This window comes from Pyxicephalus adspersus, chromosome 4 (assembly GCF_032062135.1).
Source record: "Pyxicephalus adspersus chromosome 4, UCB_Pads_2.0, whole genome shotgun sequence".
NCBI classification, from domain to species: Eukaryota; Metazoa; Chordata; class Amphibia; order Anura; family Pyxicephalidae; genus Pyxicephalus; species Pyxicephalus adspersus.
Window position 1 is genome coordinate 64,910,587 of NC_092861.1, and position 21,742 is coordinate 64,932,328.

A 21,742-nucleotide genomic window follows, 5' to 3' on the forward strand; every position below is an offset into this window, starting at 1 on the left:
ATAAAAATCTGACGTGTGTACGTAGCTTTAGCACAGAATGTTGTCTAAATGCTGTAAAGGTCAACCAGCATTGCATTTGCTTGATAAGAATTAGAGAGCATTCAACTCTGAAGCAATTGCATAAAATAAAATTAAGGAGTAAATTGTATTTTTAAAGGGTTGTCATGTTAACATATGTTAAAAAAGAGCTATGCTCTTTGGATATCTGCGTTCACTTAACAAGTGTTGCCAAGTGTGATTTCATTGCTGTATTTGGTTTCGTAGTGTTGCTCTGTAAAATCTGCACCCGCAGGACAAAATTAAAAAAAAAACAGTAGTTAGTCTCTAATGAAAAGAAAAACAAGTTTAGAATAGGCATTTTGTTGATTGAGATTCAGGGCGCAGCTTAAGATTGCAATGGTACCTTTTTCTAGGTAAGTAAATTGGCAGGTGACAAACTTGTAATTTTGTAGTAATTATCAATATTTCCATTCTGGCTAAATGGGGAGATTGGTATTTTTAAACTACAAGAGTAGCAGAATAAATATAAAACTCTTACTTGCAGATATAACAGTAAATGTGTATTTTAGCTGGGTTTCTTTATCCATTGTATTAATATACAGTCACATTTACAAATATTTTAAAACTATATTTTTTTTATTTGTTTTAGATATTGGACCTTGTTAAAGGTATGCATTACCAGCTGGCATGCCAGAAATATTTTGAGCTCACCCACAATGTAAGTCTGTGCTATATTTTTTTCAGGCGGTAGGGGGGGGTGTGGGGGCTTATAAAAAAAAAAATATAACACCATTCCTGTTCTTAGGGTAAAAAACGTACTCCCTGTACTGTAGCAATGAAGAAGCAGCATTGTTATCATAGGGCTGAACCTCTCTCCTGTTCTCCATAATATAGATTAGAGGGGTTTTGTATTACATAGTTCTCAGCGGTGGGTAATGTAACTTGCCAGAATGCAGTAGAGGAAGTTATCAGCTTAAATGTTTTGAGCAGGCTTAGCAAGTATTTTAGCAATTATCAAAAAAGATACTTCTACCATACAACAATGTTCATTGTTGGGAGTTGACATGCATACCCTATACGTCTTTGGAACTGCTATTCCACAATAATTTACCTAAATACAGATGAAAAACTATTACCTTAAATTTTAAATTGATGTCCTCTAAATGTGAAACCACATCATTCAGTTATTGACACCGGTAACCACAAAGTATTGTGGATTGTAATATTTGTAACATGAACAGTTTCACTGTCATCTGTGTTCTCCAAACCAATTGCTTAAACCCAAAAGAAAGTTCTAAGTGTTGCATTAGAGCATCAATTGCTGTAAAACCACATTTGTTCAGTCTGAAATATGAGACTACTGTTTAAAAGGTCACAGTGTAAAGAAAATGAAGAAATCCAGAGATACCATCTTTAACAAGCATTATAGTCCCTAAGACAAACTTAGGTCATTTATATATTACTAGCAATGTAGCCGGCATTTAGCCATTATTTGACTATTTAGTTTTTAGCTCATGAAATTAATTGATAAACAAAATGGTTACCTATAAACACATATTTATATTATGTTTTCCATGAATCTGTTATTTACAATGCCATCATGTAAAGCCCTATGCAGATGTACAATTGTACAATGAATATCAGAGAATTGTCCCTGAAAATTATGTTTTGTGATTGTTTCCAGTAACAGATAGTGATTGAATGTACTGTACACTGTACACACAACACTGTTCTGTTTTATGAAAAAAAAAGGGAGGGGGTGACAAGCAAGCGGCATCCCGCTGTTTATCTAAAATATATATATATATATATTGGGTGTCATAACAGGAGTGGCTTACAGATTGGGTTTAAAGGGGCATAATAAAAGCTGCCTTTAAAGTATACCCAGCACACATGTGCCACACAGTCTTTATATCCACAAAATAAAAGTTGTAAAAGAATGTATTGTTTTTCAACAAGTGAAAGCCTCAGACACAAACCTTTGCCATTACCTATGCATTTCTGCATGCAGAATTAAGACCGGGAGTAACCCGCCTTATAGAGAAGCCTAATTTATAATAGGGACAACTGTTGGGACAATAAATACTGGCGACTGTGACCTAGTACAAAAAGGTCCACAGCTTTTACTTTAAAAAACGGTTTTGCTGGAATGGTATTATTGTTAGGTATTAAATGATTTGTTCTATGGAATGGGTCTATCTGATGTTCATCTAAATCTAGCACAGTTCTAGTCATTATTGGTATTCTCATTTTCCCCAAACAGGTGGATGATTGTGGCTTCTCATTAAACCATCCTAATCAATACTTTATAGAAAGCCAGAAACTCCTAACAGGAGGTCAAGAAATCAAGAAAGAACAGACATCTGGGGAAAGTTCTCAATCAAACCCTCAGAGTCAGATAACTTCTAGTTCATCAAGTGCACTCATGAACACACAGTCCGAAGACATGGAAGATCTAGAACAGTTTTTTAATGAATATTGATTTGCCCTTTTTATGTTATTTCAGGGCTTGCACCCACATTTTTTTTTTACATAAATCTGTTGTTGGGCAGATTTATTAATTTAGTCGAATGACGAGCTATATACTATAGTTCCAGCAACCAATCAGTTTCTGGCTGTGAAAAAATAATTTGCTGCCATGATCTTCTACATTATCTTTGTCTTGTTAAGTTTGAGTGTTTTTACCATCAAATGAAAAAAAGGAGGGTGAACTATGAAATTCAAGTTTGCAGTTTTTTTGTATTACTGTCTTTTTTTTTTGTTTGTTTAAAGATAACATTGTTTTATGACATGTAAAATAAATATTTGGATATTTTATATTCATGTATTTGCAAATATTCTACTTAAAAAAAAAACAATAAAGTGGGTTGATTGCTTAAGGAGAATAAAAATGTATATATTTTGTTAAAAAATACTCTCCTAATTTGTACAATGCATGCTATTTTTACATGTTTTGTCTCTTTAAAAACACTAGCACACAAGTACAGAAAATGAGCAGTTTATCCTGTCTGATTTCTAGTAAGTTTCCAATTTTGTGTTGTATTTGACAATTCTGCCTCTGCTGCGCTTAAATCAAATGGAACGATGTCAACCCTGCCCATAAGTTCTCCACTGCTTAAGGTACAGTGATGGACAAAATAAACAAAAGAATTTAAAAGTCCGAATTTTTTAGCCAATAACTATGGTGGTACCACATCTCTCCATATCAAAGAAAATGTATGCTACCAAATTGAGACTAACTGTACCTATTTAAAGTTATATGTATAATAACTTGCTTAACCTCCCTGGTGGTATGAATATTAAGTATTTTTAAATGTATAAAATGGTACCTTTAAAAATACTTAGTATTTTAAATTCCCTGCCTCCTAGCTGCATGGTCCCGCCCTTCAGCCTCAGGCTCGCATTCAGATGCCCGGCCAGCATCTGTGTCCCTTGGCCTCGCGTCCCCAACATTTACACGCCGGGGACGCAGATGCCGGCTGGGCATTGCCAGAGGAAGGAGATGCTGGGCATCGATGGAGTACGCCGCGGGCACCGCTTACCAGGTAAGCTTACTAAACTCCCTGGCAAATCCACTCCGAGTATGGCTCGGGATTACCGCCAGGGAGGTTAAATGACAAGCATATAAAATCCATGTTTAATATATACACAAGTAAAACAAATCACCTAAATTATTTTTAAGAACATGTATTAGTTAAAAACAATATGAATAATAAACACATTTGTCTCAAAACACCTTGCAAAAAAGTTTCAAATTTTGTTCCTGAGTGTATATTACTAAAACAGTGTCACTGAGATGACATCTCAATATTTTTTTTAATAACTGCTTCTTCAGGAGTTATGAGGGTAGTAACGGGAAAAAAGCATCAGCTGTATGTACAGTAGAGCAATCTCTATACTTTCCTACAATCCTAATGGATTCATATTATAATAGGTATACGCTTGTAAAAGTTACCACGTTACTGAAAGAGGACAAATAGGTTGTACATTACCACCTAAAAATATATAACCACAAGGGCACAATGGGATTTACCATCATTGTGCTTTTACCACGTGTACCTACAGAATGTATGTAACTATTAGCTGTTGCATTATTACCAGTTGGATAGTTTTTAAATAAATTATATATCCCATGACATAAGCAGAAGGGAGATGTCCATGCACTGCACCCAGGAAGCATAGCTGTGACATATTGGAATGCTCAGTCTAAGAGAAATTGAATTCTCACTTGTTTCCATTTAAAATATATAAATCGACTTCAGGCTGAATAAAATCTTGGTGCTCTTGTTTAGTAATATAGATGGGGGATGGTATAGGCACCATTGTATGCCAATTGTACCTGAGGATAAGGCATGTAAAATGCAAACAATTGAACAAAGTATTTGCCTCTAAATGTTAGTCTTGTTTAATCTTGTGTGCAATTCACTTTGCCAGGGAGATATGCTATCAATCTATATTAGTTGGGGTTCAAATGTAGTGTAGTCTGCTGTAAGGACCAAGGTGGGATGACTAAAAAAAGGTTTTTTTTTTGTCTGCAATTTTATTAAAACTGATGTAAGTATAAGAGAGAAGTTATAAAGAAAGTCAGTAGAAGATATGAAAAAATAAGGCTTGTCCAGTAGTTCTGTTTGTACACTCCTCGGGCAAGCAAACCTCCATATTTCTGCACTCCCATCTTGGATTAGGTTATCTGTCAGTGGTGCACTAATCCAGTATGTGGCATTTAAACTTTTGTGAAAATATGCTGGCATGTCTTGAACATACAGTGCATACTAGACAACAAAGTTCTATAACATAAAACAATAACGTGTTAATACAAGCAGCATTTCATGTAAAGCCAGTAGTCATTTGCTGTCATAATTTAGCACTAAAGCTTACATTTCTGCCATGCAAAACTTGTTATAACTCACCCTTATTAGTAAATTTTGAGGGTATATTTTGTGACCGTTAGTTGCCCCGTTTAAAATAGATATACAACAGAGGACAATGCCAACATAAGATACCAAGAGAATAAAGAAAAAATCTTCACACAAATTATTCACTTTAGTAATCAAATCTAAAGTAAAAAGCAAATCTTATTTATATAATCTGTTTAGTTATTCAAAGAAAACAGAAATATAATTTTTATAAAATTGGAAAAATGTGTGAAGATTCCTATATTTAGTAAATCTGTTTAACTGTGTTGATTTACATAATCCTATTTCGTATACTGTTTTAGAGCTATCAGACCCTAAAATAGTTTTTATTGTTAAAGTATATACCTTAAAATATTAAAACTGCACAAAACAGCAAAAATTTCCTAAATATAATCTGAGAATATATTAATGTGCATATGCATCCTATTGACCTCAAGTACTGTTTACTGATTTGTGTGGTTGGTTGGCTTTACTACACAGCCACAGCTAGGCCCTTGTGTAATTGCTGCCACATCAAGTTAGTTCCCAAAATCACAAGTGCACAAGGATTTTCCAGCTTTTTTTCTCCAAAGTATGCATGTTTTAACCCAGATATGTATACACATTACAGTTCACAGGCTGTTTGTACAACTTTCAAAATAACAATGGACACTTTATTTCACTCCAACAGGTTGTACATGTATAGTACACGTAATCTACCACCTGTATCATAAAAGTGGCATGGAATACAGAATGTCATAGCTCATCCAAGTGTTAAAATGATCAGCTTTTAGGAAATAGTCAAACAAATGTTTTAAAAAATGTTATTATTTTTAGCCTGATCTTTAAGCATTCAAAGCAAATGTTCTATGGTGCAACCCTCTGGAAAATGACCTATATTTAGATTTATGTAGCATAATTCTTTACTTTAGTTTTATGTTACTAAAATTAAGTAATTTTGTAGTATTCTAAATATACGTACAGCTTAATGCACATTTGAACCTTAATCTTGAAGCTCGACCTTCAAACAAAGTTAGTTTGACACACTTCTTTTAAACACAAGTCTGGCATAATTCATTACCAAGAGTCAACAATAAAGTCAGCAATTTGTCAGCTGCAGAAGTATGTTTCCCAAATGTTTTCCTTTTTCAGCTTTGAACACATTTGAAATTGCATTATAGATTTAATTCCCTTGACGGCCATTGAACAAAATGTGCTGGCAATAACAATTTTATGAGTTTTTTTTTCCTTTTTTCCATCTCTTCAACACATTTAGTGTCACATTTTTATGCTAAACGCCTTAGTTTTTTTTTGAGTCTAAAAAAATGATAGAAATACATTCCCATACAGAAGCCAAAAACAAAATCATTGACAAATATGAGAACAATCCTACATATTTCCTCTTCCTCAAAAAAGCTAGCTAGAAATTAAATACTATCTTGCACAACCAATATGTCCTTTTTTTTTTTTTTTACCCGTAATAATATGGATTGACTTCATGGCTTATAGCTTTATTTACAGGTATGTTACATCTCCCATCTCTTAGTAAAAAGAGGATTCCAGTTAAAGTGGACCTATCACCAAACTTTTACTTTACATAAAAGAATACGTAACCTTATGCTAGGTAAAAAGATTAAGCCCCTCCGCTGGATTTATGGCCACGGTGGTAGACAGAATAGGAACGCAGAGCCTTTCTGGGATACCTATGTCACTCATCACAGGAGGCTTCTGGCTGCTCCTTCTGATCAGCAATCTTTTTTTTCCCCCATTTAGAGTAGGCTACATAACCCAATCTTGCAGGTACAAAATTGGGTGACGTAGCCAGAAGAAGAAAGAAACAGCAGAATGGCAGCACCTGGCACTTCCTCCACACTGGGTCGATGGCGGATTCCAGGAAGGTGCCTGAGAAATTGGGGGCTCTGCAAAAGTAAAGATGGGAGGTTTTTTTTTTTTTAGGAGGTAAATTCTCTTAGTTCTGTTCAGAGCCGTCCATCAGAAGGTGTTTAATTTAAAAATGCTTTCCTGATCTGAGTATAACAAAAGTTCATCTAGCTAAAAACACAAAAAAGTAAATGCCCTGCTAAGGCCGTCATGTGCATTTACACAAATAAAATAGCATGTTCTCATAAAGCAATATCACTTTCCACACAGCTGATAAAATTAAACTGAGTACAGCTTAGCCAGGTCATATGACTTGATTCCAAAATCCTTACTGCGCACAGTTTTTAGTTGAGATGCGGAAGTCCAGGATTTAAGGAAAAGATCTGCTTTCTTCAACAGTGCTTGCAGGTCAGAGGGCTTTACATCCTTTCATGTGACCTGACACAAAGTATGCTTTACTGTTATAAGAAATATATGTTTGCCGAAATGCTGTGACAGGACCTTAAGGGAGCTGCGCTTAGCGACTTTCCACAATCCATTTTTTTTTTTTTTTTTATGGTAAAGCTTGCATGTCCCTGTGTGCTAACTAAACTTAGCTACAAACTTTCCTGCTCCTAATCATGGAGATCACTGCATTTAACTATTAATAATTTTTCCCTGACTTGTTAGCTTGTTTCCTATTCAACAGTGATGAGAGCAGATCTGTTTCTGCCAGTAATTCTTTTACAACCTTTGATAAATAAGAAAAATGAATTGTACTAATATTTAAAATGTTCTAACAAACAGATAATAGGTTATATTTGGTTAGTGTTTTACTCAAGCTGTTGGTTAATTAGTTTTAAATTGTTTGTTAGTTTTTACTAATTTGTTCTTTTAATTATTGTGCTAGGTTGCTTAGCTAAATAGCTTAAACTCATTGTGAGAGGTTTAATTGACCAGCTTGTCAATTGACTTAATTGTTAAGGAGATCTAAAAAAAAAATATATGTTAACCAATCACAGTTTGATCATTATTCATTGATCAGTTTGGAGCTTGAAGCTCAATTAAAACCTACGGGCATATAGTTATAAAGCAGTGGAGCTGTCATAAACTGCAGGTGGCTTTTACGTCCAAGTGTTCTAAATGACGGAGATTGGTTCACCTCATTTATGATGATGTTTCATATAATTTATACTTTGGCGTGTGCATGGTTTGGGATGCCTATTCATAAAAATCAATTAAAATTAACCCCCTGCTATAACTGTGGTCGTTCCATCAAGGTATTTAAGCCAGTTTATTGTTGTTTTTGTTTTATTGTACTTGGCATACATTAAAATACATTTATAAAGAGACAATACTTCACTGTGTCTCTTTAGAGCTCCTGCCCATATTTATTGAGCAGCAAAAACTGTGTCTCTCAGGGATGGTATCAGTAACATAACAGTCTATTAAAGCAATGCAAAGCCTCCTGGCTAACATACAACAACTATTCAGGCTGGCTTCCAAACCAGCACTTTTCATTCCACAGGGATAAACCCAGAGGAACTGGCTCATACAAACCTAGCCACTGTTGCTTAGCACAAGGTGTGCTAAATAGGCTTAAGGGTCATGGAAAAACATGAGACCCAGAATTGGGAATCCAACCCACCCTACCCTTGCAGATTCCCAGTAAAACCAGCTCCACAACAGGAATTTTAAACAACCTATAGTAAAGACTGAGAAACTGGTCCCTCATATTATCCATCTATCACTCCATCCACGAAGGAACTTGGCAAGTAGTTTGTTCCAGACATGTTGGAGAACTAACCACATATCTTTTATGGATGCCTCATATCTTTTTGTCTCTTCATGTAATCCCAGACACACTCAAGGATGTTGAGATCAGATCTCTGTGGGAACCTGGTTTCTGCCAGTTCTGAGCTGAAGGCTTTGGTGGACATCTTCCAATTTTGAAGGGGGATAAGCATGATCTGTCTTTCATCTGCCAGATTAGGATTCCTTGGCCAAGAAATGCATCTGTAATCATGATATTTAGATACAACCTAACAAATTTCTATTTTACCTAAGTTCACTGCTCTCGTAAGGATAAAAAGAATCTCTGGCACATCCCTAAACTAAGTCAGCAGACAATTTTATTGTCAGACCCTTGGTTAAATCTATTACCAGCCATGGAATGAAAACAAATCATTATATGATTTTATTATAGATCTATGTATATAATACTACTTACTTGCATCATGGCACCTGTTAACCCTTCAAGACAGCAACAGAAAAAAATATAAAGACAAAAAGGAAATATAACAAAATATGTGCACATTAAGGAGCAAACTTAATGTGAAAAAAACAGATAAAACATAATATATTAAAATTTAAACAGATAACATATGCACACCAAACCTAGCAGTCTACATAAAACTCACTTCATATGATATTTCTTAGTATTTCCAGACAATTAGAGATGTAGTACTAAATGCATAATCTAATTGAAATTTAAGGTATATTTGTGAATGAATTGACAGTTTCATGTTTTCATCACTGAAAGAGTAGACATATTTTTTCTATAAATACAACACTATTCTATTGTAATTGATGCAAAAAGAGGGTTATACAGGAGGTTTAGCTCAACAACCTTTTCATGTGGCTATGACTTCATTCTATCAAGGCATCTTGTGAGCCTCAGATGCTGGGAATTTAAACACAGAACTTAATGTGAGTTATATCACTTTAAACAAGTTGCTAACAGGCTTTTTTTTCAGAAAACTTCAGCACTACTTGAAGCTTGTTGAAAGCATGCTAGCAGCTTGTTTACAGTGATAGCCAGCACTCCCATTAAGATTTGTGTTTAACTTTCTACAACTAGAGCAAAAGGTTCCTTTAAAGTTGTCAACAAAGCTGCTGAAAGCTTTGCAAATGTATTTTTACACATCGTTATAAACACATTGCTTTGTACATACTGAAGCCCCTCTATACATGACCTTTGTTCTGTTCTGCTTCATGCAGCTTTCCTAAAAACATTAAAGCACCCTTCATTTTCAGCTTTGGGGTGTTACACATAGATAATAATGTTAGGATAATGTTAATGTTGATCATTATTTTGAACAATCTGCTACCATATGTAGACTTTTAACAAGTTTGGCATGGTGCTTGCTAGCTGCTTAAAGCTGAAATGCAGCCTTATCTTTATTTATGCATGCCTGTAGATACTCACAGGGCCTGTTTTAAAGTAAAGCATGAAGGACAATTGCCTAGTGCCCCCACCCTGTCAAGACCCAAGCTGATAAAATGACAGAAGTGAATGAGCTGAAATTCCGTACATTTGGGCTTGTACTTCATATATGTCCAGGGTCCGTTTTTGTCTTAAATCATCCTTGGATTTCCTGTTTGGTGGACTAGAAGGAACATCCAGGCATTCCCTACCATCTGTCCTGTCCTAAATTTGGTGAGAGAGCTATGATTTAGAAATTTACCACTATCAAAGGACCGGCTTGTTCGTAATTGCTAAGTATGGAGACAGGGCTTATAAAGCATCACAAAAGCAAAAGTCCAAGTTCACTTACCATGTTGTCCACATTTAGAATTAATTGATAATACCTTTAACCATTTAATTTAGCAAAAAACACATTCTCACACAATATACCTAAAACACCTTAATAGTAGGAAACATTTTCAAAATATGTAGCACTGCATTAAACATTAAAGATTTGTATACAGAAAAACAAACCACATGGGTAACACAACAAATTTGTCTTAAAAATATAAATTTTTATAGTCTTCCTATTGTTCAGAATTCAATGTGACTTTTTGTAACCTTTCAATAGGTTAGAAATAGGAACTATACAGTGGCGGATTAGTCAATCAATCTGATTAGCCATAAAGAAGGATATTTTAGCTAAACTCTTTTCAATGTGACTACGCACATAATTATTTTGCAGGAAAAAGGAAAGCTATAATTACCCTCATAGATGTTGTAGTAATTTTAAACACTTGAGAAAATGAAAGCCAACATTTCCATGATGCCACATAATCCATCCAAGTCTTTGGTGGAACAGGTTCTTATATGAAATGGGGGAAATAAACTTAAATCAAGTCCCAAAAATCTGGCGGACATAGACAACAATAAATTGCAATAAACAATAAAATTGCTAAAACTGTCCATCTGTAAACAAGATATTATATGGGATATATTCAGACATAACATTTACCAACCTAAACACAATCAATCTAATTCTATGAATATATATATATATATATATATATATTTGCAAATAAATCTTTCTAACATTCTATAGCCACTAATGGTTATAAAAGGTTATAGTTCCAGTGGAAAAACATTCCTAGTGGCTTTTTATAATAATGAAGGGATTATGAAAGACCAACTGTGACTACACCAATGAATTTCAAACAACACAGCAAAACCAAAAATACATAGATTTCCCATTATAAGAAACTAAAAAATGGACTGAGAAATCATCTAAATATGTTCAGATATAAAACCTGTTTCATTAACTAAACCACACTCCAGTAAAAACTATTTAAAATAAAAACAGGCTAATGAATAACCCACTTGCAAAAAACTATCATAAAAGTACAAATAGTTAAACTTAAAGCCCAAATAAATAAAAAAGTCAAAACAAGCAGACAACAATCAACAAAAGAGGCTAATTTTATATCAACTTTGGCAAGCAATGCATGTTTATGGATCCTAACCACAGCATCATTAAATGAGGTATATGAAACAGATAGTAATGAACCATCGGCCTCATGATTAAGGAGATTACCTTGTGGATATGACAGTGAATCAGCCTAAACCAGGTCATGTTTAGGTTTTAAACCTAGCATGATATTGCTAATCGGAGGTTTGACAAAATTACCTGCTATGCAGCCTACTTTTCTTTTACAATTTGACCATACAACACCTATAAAATTATCTACCACCTAAAAATCTTAACTAGACTACAAATTATTTTAAAGACAGGCAATTTAGATCCAAAACTAAAATGATTAATAAGAGGAAGAACTTTTGCCCAGTTCAGGTAAATTGAAAGCCAAAGTTACATTCTCTCTAGCATCATAAGAATATATCCTTCTGTCCTTGTTGAACTGATAAATATGCTTTCCTAAAACATTCTGTAAGGGGGTGAAAATCTGCACAAAAAAGTTTGTGCCTATACTTACCTATCGATTGGCACTGAATGTCCTTAAATGAAAAGCAAATTCTTTTTTTGGGATGTACTGCCCGTGCTGACCATGGATTGTTTAAAGCTACTCACTGGTTCTTGGGGGTACAAACCAAAATATTTTACAACTCATTTTAATGCAAAAATAACTGACAACTTCTGCTTGAAGGCTTCACTTTAGGAAAACCAACCCAGCCCTCTAAATTATTTATAAGCCTTTAAAGCAGACCTAAACTGAAATGTATACAGTACATAAAGGGTAAGATAACCCTTATATATATATAAAGTAAAAATACGTTATTGTGAAGCAGAAATATTAAGAGAAATAATAAAGTGTATTTAAACCCCAAACTCCTTTTGTGTGATGAAAGATTTATTTTGTAAATAAAATTTTGAGGTAACAACAGAACAGGAGAGGAAATCTCTCCCAAAGGGGACACTTGTTTCAGTGAAAACATTAAAAAACTCTCAAAAACACTTAAAAAACATTAGGTCTGAACAAGCCCCAGGGCTCAGACAAAAAAATACAAGCAAACAATTATTTAAAAAATCATGAATATGTGTGTACACCTACAGTATGTATGCAGATGAAGTAACTTTCCCACTCCTCCATACAATAAGGCAATTTGATATTAATATAACCCAGTCCACTGCTTGCCTGAGACTGGTAATAGAGAGAGGGACCAGGAAGGGCAAACAGAAGCAAATTAAATTAGCTAATTGGGATGAGACAGTATTATTGCCAGTAGATCCGTATGCAAAGAACCTGGCCAGGAATATATTTACCATATTTCTCCTCATACATTAGGGTAGATTTATATCTAAAACTTAAAAGCAACTAAGGAGCAAGTTGCCACTTTTGGGTGCTGCACAAAATGATTTTATTTCTTTATACATACCTTTATAATGTATGTTTGATTTTCTTTTCTAATCTAAATTGTATTTAAAATATTTATTATCAATTTATTTACAGAATTAACAAGAATGAATAGTAGTGTGATATCTGGCACTATGATGCTATCACCATTCTGCCTCTGTCGGACTGTTTTCCTATACTCCATCTGTTCCCCAAGTAAATGACCCTCATACACTTGGCCCTCCACTTGTTCGAAAAGTAAGATGATTCATCAGACCAGGCCACCTTCTTCAGTTGTGTCATAGTTCAGTTCTGGCAGTTTACGTGCATTAGACAGGGGTCAACTAGGCTAGTCTGCAGCCCTATACACAACACATTATGATGCACTGTGTGTTTTGACACCTTTTTCTAATGGCCAACGATATTCTTTTCAGCAGTTTGTACTTTGGTAGCTCTTTGACCAGAAGGGTTAGCGTTTCCCCACATCATTCACATTAAGGAGTCCCAGAGCCCATGACCCAGTTGTCCCTTAACTAGCTGCTCTTGGATTATTCTTGAAAGGCACTAATTATTGCAAAGCTTTAAAAAAAAGTTTGCATATTTTTGTGGGCGTACCCCACAATCTCTGCCATTTTGGAGTTTCTCTGACACTTAAATAAAAATTCAATGTAAAAAAAGGCACTGCTGTATGTTAAAAAAAACTTTTTAAACAAAATCTCTTAAACCAGACCACATGGACAGCACTATTCCCATGTCTTGTGCTTGAACAAGCCTGATACAGTTTTAGGTAAACTGAAATAAATGGTCTATTAATTTTAGGTTGTTTTTGTATTAAGAACCAAAAGTTCTAAATGCATAGTTGGTCACTAGGGAATATAGACATTATTTTCATGCCTCTGCCCATTATCCAAAAACCCTATCCTAAACCCTATTGGCACACTTTACTAACCTATAATGATTGTTATCTGCCATTATGACCCCATTAGTCATGAGAACTGAAAATAACAATCACACTGGTAAATAACAAATGGATAATTGCTTAAGCTACGTACACCCGTACAGAATCTGGCGTACAGCACGCGTCTATCGTCAAATGACCGTCCTGGCGTATCCACGGATGATGGACGATGAACGATCCTAATGCAAGGGAAGGGGGAGCAGAACGGTGATGTATTTACAGCACTCGGCCATGCATCGTGTAGTCCTTAGCCGTTGGAAAGGATTGTGAAAGATCCTTTCCAATGACAATTATTGCACATGTGTACCCAGCTTTATTGAATTGAATCTAATATATTTGTTTTGGATTTGTAATGGAATAGTTTGAATACTGTTTTTTTAGAAGGCAAATTTAACACAAAAATGTAGGGGCACTGATGAAATTTTTATGCACATATTATATACAATCATCAGCTGTAGTTAAATACAGTATTTGTTTCTTGGAAAAAAAGTTTTGGGATACAAAGTATTCTTTCAAACAACTTGTGTTTAAGTTGGCAAAGTGTATCCAATGCATTAGAGACCAACAAACATTTACTCCTATCAGAGAAACACACTGATCAAGGAGGAAAATATAATTAGATAATCCCCAAGTACTACTGAAGACATAAGATTCCACTTATTTCAGGGTTCAGCACTTTAGAAACAATACACATGCACATTAATAGCAACTAGCTCAGCAGGTCCCTGCTGAAGATTATCGTGGCTCTCAATTCTCAGCTCAATCATTCTATAAACCTGCACAGTGCACCTAGACAGTGAAAAGGTGAAAGCATAACTTCAGTGATACAGGATTTTGATTTTATTCCGGATGTAAATGTAGGGAGGACAGTATTTTTTAGAAATATTGTTGGGTATTACCCCTTATAATGCACCTGTCCGCCTAAATCTGATATGGTATCAACCAGCACTGGGGAACTAACTCACCCACTGATTTTGTTTAATAATTAAAGAAGAGCTCCAGGAAATATGCCAAGAAAAGATAGTGTAATGTGTTATGTGTTATTATACCTACTTAAGTGCTGTCTTTATAATAAATAGGAGAAATAGCTGACTCCTTTAGTTCAGCGTTTCAAGTGTTTAGTCGATGGGCTTTTTATTCCTGATCTGAGCTACTGTTTTTTTTCTTTTGTTGCTAGTTTGTTGTTTCATGTTTGTTCACCTCCAAATAGTCACACAGCAACACAAATATTGAAATCTATTGTATTAATCCAAACAATATATGGACAGTGGTAAATAGTATCTGATGACATCATTACTTTACCAGAATTCACAAAGCAATCTACATGTATATAGAACATCCTTCGAGGCATTCTACACTACTATGTAGTTTAACATACGTATGGCCATAACAACATCAATAGCACCAGTAGAAGCCCAGACAGCACGCTGCAAAGAATGTGTGTATGGAAGTTATACTGTATGTGGAATTTATATATGGTCTCATTTTGGACAGAATGGTGGCTTAGAGGTTAGCACTCTGGCCTTTGCAGCACTAGGTCCCGGATGAATCTCAGCTAGGACACTATCTGCATGGAGTTTGCAGGTTCTCTCTGTGTTTGTGTGGGTTTCCTCTCTCACAAAAACATGTAATTAGGTTAGGTGGCTTCCCCCCAAAATTGACCTTAGACTTTTTCAGAGGTTAACATACATAAAGACATTAACAAATGACTGAGGCAGGGATATTAGGTTGTGGGGAGCAGCTAGTATCATGACTATGGACTTTGTAAAATAATATAAATGCTGTATAATAATAATAGTGGCATGCTTGGGAAATGGGTTGCTCTGCTGGATTGCATGTGGCATCAGAAGAGAAGAGATCTTTCTTGTTGTTGTCGTGAGCATAGGGCCTGATATGATCGGGGTGCATATTGGGGATAAGAGTGAGGGTGACTGGTGTTGGTATACAGTTTATTTGAGTTATAAATTATATCACTTTACTGATGTTATGTGGCATGAAAGTGTGTAAAAAAAGTGCAGCAGGTTAAAAAGACAGAAATGACATGGAGTCCCCAGGGTAAAAGAACAGGTAAAGGCAGTGCAATGATCTCATCAGAAGCTGCATGGTGTACAAGGGGGATGTGCTCATGGGGGGAAAGGGGCTTACAAACATTTGTTGCTCTCAGTGTATATATGAAGCCTCAGTGCTAGTGGTAGCAGTTAAAGAGAATACACATGAATATGGGAAATATAGTGTGTTACAGTTATTCCTGGGGGCCATGGGACTCCTAAGGTACGGTGTCTGTAAAAATTTGGGTGTACAGTATTTTTTCCCCTCTTGTCCATAAAATATTAGAAACAGGATTTGCAAGCATGAAGTTAGCTCAGCAATGGAGAATGATTAGCTGCAGAGAGTTTTCAGGCAATGCTGGAAACTTGTCCTTCTTCCTATATCTGCCTTTTTTAGGGGGCCAAAGTTTCTGGAGTTCACTCCCTCTTTTAGACAAATCCTATCACAATAAAAAGGAAGAGGAAAAGTTAGTTCTATCAAGCCATAGTCTCCCTAGTTATATATACATATATATATGGAAAGAAATGTTGCAGTTTCATTATATGAAACCATCTAGAAAAATGATGTTCCTGTCTTATAATTCTGTACTTCGAGACAAGAAAATGACAGCTCCACTCTGTAGGAAATTCAGCTAATTGAGAATATGTAAAAGAAATAGAGGTCAAGCTATACTGTCTAAAATTGTTTCATTAGTATGGGACAAAACAGAAAGCCTGGCATTTTTAGGAACAATGTATTGGCTTGCAGCTAGTATATAGAGAAACCTTAAAAGTAAAAATCCTGTTTTTCTCCTGTGGGGAGGAACGCATTCATTTTCTGATGAATTTTGTACTTTAAGAATTGTTGCAGACCCAGCAGAAATCTATAAGATAATCAATTATTCAGCAGATTACTCAGCAGGAAGATTGAATGGAGTCTCCTTCAAAAAGAGTTGGTATGAAAGTTGTAAATAAGAAAGATATTTTTCTTCCTGCTTCATGGATTTTCACCCACGGCTGGAAAGGACACAATTTCGTTTTGCATTCATTTTTTCTTGGCTTATTTTCTCGTGTTCTTTTTATTTATTTTTAATGCCCAAATACATTGTTCCATAGTGAGCCGGTAGTTAAGTTACTGAAATGAAATTGGAGCTCCTCGGTCATTAGGTACCTCTACTTCCCCATCGCAAACTCCAGGGGGTGACATTTTTTTTAGTCAGGATATGCAGGCCATGCTGTAACATTATCAGGGTAGGATATTTGCCAGACATCTCATTGTTAGCACTGTGATATACATAGTTGCTCTGCTTCAGTAGAGAGTTGGTGACAAGTCAGCTGTATTATTGGCTAGTGATTTCTAATTTTTGAAAAAAAATACCTTTTTATATATATTATTGTAGCCTTGTTTGGACAAATTTAATTTTTGTTATATTACTTTTTATAATTATTACTTATAATGATTTTTTATATTATAACTTATGATTTGTGTTTCAAACTTTATCATACCTGGGAGGTATTCCTAAGAATTACAGGCCTACAATATTAAACAACAAATTCCCATGCAAAACAATGTACCGCTTTTGACATAATAATACTGCCATAATTAAACCACCAAGGAGGTCAAACGGGTTGTGTAGATGGGATTATAATAGTGTAAAATATCCATCCTCTTCTCTCTGTTTGAATTTTAGGTGACCTTTCAATTGTGTGGATAGTGCAACATTTGTTTATTGTTTTTTGGTGCACTGAAAGCATCCCAACATGTGCATAGAGAAAACCTACATTTTAATCTATGTATGGTGAAATTGTTGTGAAAGAGCACCAAGAGATTACTTTGGGAAAATGTATTTTTCAATATACACTTTGGCTGTTCCAGACCTGGCTGGCTTGTGATGTTATCCATAGATAAAACAGGATTTGCAACCCTTATAATATTCTCCAAAATAATACCCTTGTTTTCTGTGGCTTTGTTATGATGAAATGAAAACTTAAAAAAAAATAATAATAATATTAAAAAAGTGTTTGAACAGGGCAATTGAAATAAACATATGCACTCAAATGATGTTTTATGATATTGCTACATTGATGTGGAAGGTTTGTTTAGGAAAGATAAAAAAACATCTATCAGATGTAGGATTAGACAGGTCATTTCAGATTAGGAATGGTCATTTCAGTGGTTGCATTCAATATTATAGATTAATAATAGAAAGAAAAAAAATGATAATAAAATCTATAATTATGTATTTATGTTGGAGTTGGCCATTTTTCTTTCAATTAAAGAAAATCCTGTGTGAGCCTTTTTACTTACTGATAAATGGGGTGGTGCCACCCACAGTACCATGAATAGGGTAAAACATTTTAGCATTCCTTTTTTTGGAAGCTGGTAGTACTTCTAAAAGCTCTGGTGGGTACAATCCTTTATAAAAGAGGAAGTAGACCATAAGGAATGTTATCTATCCACACCCTCCCTGTTTGAATTCTTTACAAACTATTTGTTATCACAGATTTATTCTTTATATCCTAAAAATATTTGGGTAGTATCTGTGATTGTTTATGTGCTTATTGTGCTGTATTTATTTGTTTTGTTTTTGTGCCATTAAAATACCTACCTATGGTGTATTGTGTGCAATAAACTGACAGACAGGTATAGCAACTGTCATCTCCACCAATGAAACACATTTAGGCTCTGGTGAAATGGCCAAATTATTGCAACCTAGCAATATTACTTTTAATAATATGCAGCAGTCATTAATGAGCTGGATGGTGCACCGAGCCCCTTTTGGTTTTAGAGCATAGGGAACTTTATTTAAATATAAAAGGTCTAAGCTGAAGTCTAAAGCTGCGTACACATTTGAAATTTCCCAAAACCATCAGAAATACAGGAAATCACTGTAGGAGGATTACCGCAGCTGCATTCATAAATACAGCCGTGGGAATCCTCCTGTAAGTGAGCGATCCCCAGGCACTACAGGTCAGAATGAGGGCAAGCCGCACTGAAGTATGTGTTCCTGGATAGAGTTTCTCTATCCAAGATCACAGGACTCCTGTGTTCTTGGATAGAGAAACTCTATCCAAGAACACATACAACTAGTAAAGGCCTGCAAGAGCAATCAGGGGAGCGGAGCTCTCAGTGAAGTCATTGTCATGTTCAAGAAACCAGTTTGAGCTGATATGGACCATGAAAATATCCCCCAAACAATTATACCACTACTATCAACCTGAACTATTGATAGAAGCCAGGATGTATCTATTAATTAAGTTAAGGTAACCTCTTTTGACTCCAACCATTCAATCATGTGCAAGCAAAAATCAAGTTTTCAAGTTTTTTTTTTTTTTTTTTTTTTTACATTTTCCTACATGTAATTGGGTATTGTTTTTAGAGTGTATTTTTAACACATTCACTATGCAAAGTAAATCAGCTATTGGAAAATGATATTTCACTTCAGTAAGTGAACAGCCTGAACTAGTTTAGTAAATCATTACCTATTTATAATACTGGATGTATAGTTTACCATAAACATATGCTACAAAATAGAAATTAAATGCTATCAAAAAGATGGTGTGTGGATTTTCCATAAGATACTTGATGTAGCGTGAATTTTACTGAAGCAGAACTGCTGAGTGAAGCATTTGTTTTGCTAGTCTTCCTAATGATTTCATTTTCACCAGCTCTCAGAGACCAATTTTCATACATGTACTTTTTTTAAATCGAAATGCAAGGAAATTTACAAGCTGCTCAAATAGTCATCAAAAAAGTTAAGGCAAATAACATTAGATAGTCTGGTGCAGCTCAATTGTTCCACTGACAGTACACTGCATTTTGATTGTTTAAAACGGGTAAAATTATTACAGCCCATTTTTTTAAGGATTGTGTATACAAAGCTGATGTTTAAAGCTGTACATAAATGCATTTTTCTAATATTACCCAATGTAATTTCAAATAACTTTCCTTACACTAGCATTGTCTGTTTGAAGATTATTCCCTGGGATATTTACATATTAATATATACCATGCATTGTTTTTGGAACGCTTTTCTATTCAAAGAAAAGTATTATTCAGAAACGTAAGTAGATCCATTAGGAAATGGATTAATGTTATTATTTTTAACCTTCTGTTTTTGTAAGCTGATGTTACTTGGGACCATCCAAAATTGGCAAACACTACAAACTTTAGGTTCTGTTATTTTCAAGGCAATTCTATATGTCTTGTTATCTTATCATTTATTAATCTATTTTTTACAACATTCATGTTACATGTTGTAAACAAACAAAACCACTTGTGTGCTGCTCTCAAACCCAACAATAAGACAGCAATGCCTATTCTAAAGACAACATTGTTGAGAATGGGCACTGTGAATTACTGTAATAGAACAGTGGCCAGGCTATTGACATTCAGATATTTACATATTCATTGCAAGCAAAATATTCTTAAATACATGTCCTCACTAACCTTTATAGCTGCAGATACCATAAAAATGTATCTTAATAGCTAATGTTAGTGCCCAGCAGGCATGAGTATTTTTAGGCTAATTGGCATATGTTTATGTGTTTTGACTCTCATAGAAACACAGATATACACAATCAAATGCAATTGTATGGAATGTATTTTTATCATTGGTGCTTCCTTCTGTACTTAACCCCATCACATCAGAACTATATTTACCAAACACATTGGGCCTGATATATTAAAGCTCTCCAAGGTTGGGGAGGATACTTTTCTTCAGTGAACCTGGGTAATTCAGCAAACTTGGAATGGATTTCATTAAAGAAAATTAGCTATTTATTAGCAAATATTTTTAATCCTTGATCAGATCCATTTTATATTTGTTGGACCAACAAGCTTCACTGATGAAAGCGTATCTTCTCCAGCCTTGAAGAGCTTTAATAAATCAGGCCAATTGTGTGAATATGAACACCAATCCCAGAGAAATGTATTTGTATTCATCACCTTGTTGAATTCATGTCACTTAGGTTTATGACAATGAGTTTCAGACAGAATATTGTTATGATGAGTAAGAACATAAACATGATAATCAGTACATGAGTAAAAACATAAACATGATAATTGGTAATTCTTTTTGGCATATATTCAACAAGATTTTGGTATTTTTGGCAAAACAAGTTTTCTGGCATTTTGTCATTGATGATAATCTCCTTTTCCATCATCCATATACCTCTAACACCCCAAAGGCGTTCTATTGAGTTAAGATCTGGTGACATTTGTATACAGTGAAGTCATGTTCAAGAAACCAGTTTGAGCTGATATGGACCATGAAAATATCCCCCACACAATTATACCACTACTACCAACCAGAACCATTGATAGAAGCCAGGATGTATCCATGCTTTCATATTGCTGACACCAATATCTGACCTTAACATCTGAATGTTGCAACATAAATTAGGACTCAAAAGTCCAGGCAATGTTTTTTCAAACTCCTGTCAATTTTGGTGAGCACATTTTAAACTATTGCCTCTGGTACCTGTTATTAACTGACAGAAGTGTCACCTGGAATGGTCTCCTACTGCTGTAGCCCATCTGCTTCAAGTTTGATGTTGTGCATTCACAGATACTCTTCTGCAAACCTTTGATGAGAAGGTATGCACATTCAAAAAGTGTCACCGGAAACAATGTTTTTCGATAATTTCCAGCAACGAGCGCTGTACACACAGAGCTGGGAGAACAAGAGTGAGTGAGTGCCACCTGCTCTGCTTCCTTGAGTTGTATTGTGGTCGTTGACTTTTGGTCCTTCATGGATCCATCAGGACAACCTCTGTGCACCTGTTAGAATCTCTTCCGATGAGCCTGACCATTCATATCGGGACAGAATCATCTGACATATGAACGTAACCTTACTCTAGCCTTTTTTATCAGCTCAAACCGGTCTGGCCAATCTTCTGTGACCTTTGGCATCAATAAGGCATTTTTGTCTAGGGAACTGACACTCAATGTATATTCCCCTTTTTTG

General features: G+C 35.0%; 1 protein-coding gene across 1 annotated transcript in view; it reads left to right on the forward strand.

The window, feature by feature from the left end:
* The window catches only part of PRIM2 (DNA primase subunit 2), a 58,180-nt gene extending 55,289 nt beyond the window's left edge, over positions 1-2,891 (forward strand). The window contains exons 12-13 of the mRNA XM_072408467.1: positions 650-718; positions 2,264-2,891. Of these exons, the coding sequence (XP_072264568.1) occupies positions 650-718; positions 2,264-2,482 (288 nt within the window). The 3' untranslated portion in view covers positions 2,483-2,891. The remainder of the gene's footprint in view (positions 1-649; positions 719-2,263) is intronic.
* The last annotated feature ends 18,851 nt before the right edge of the window (positions 2,892-21,742 follow it).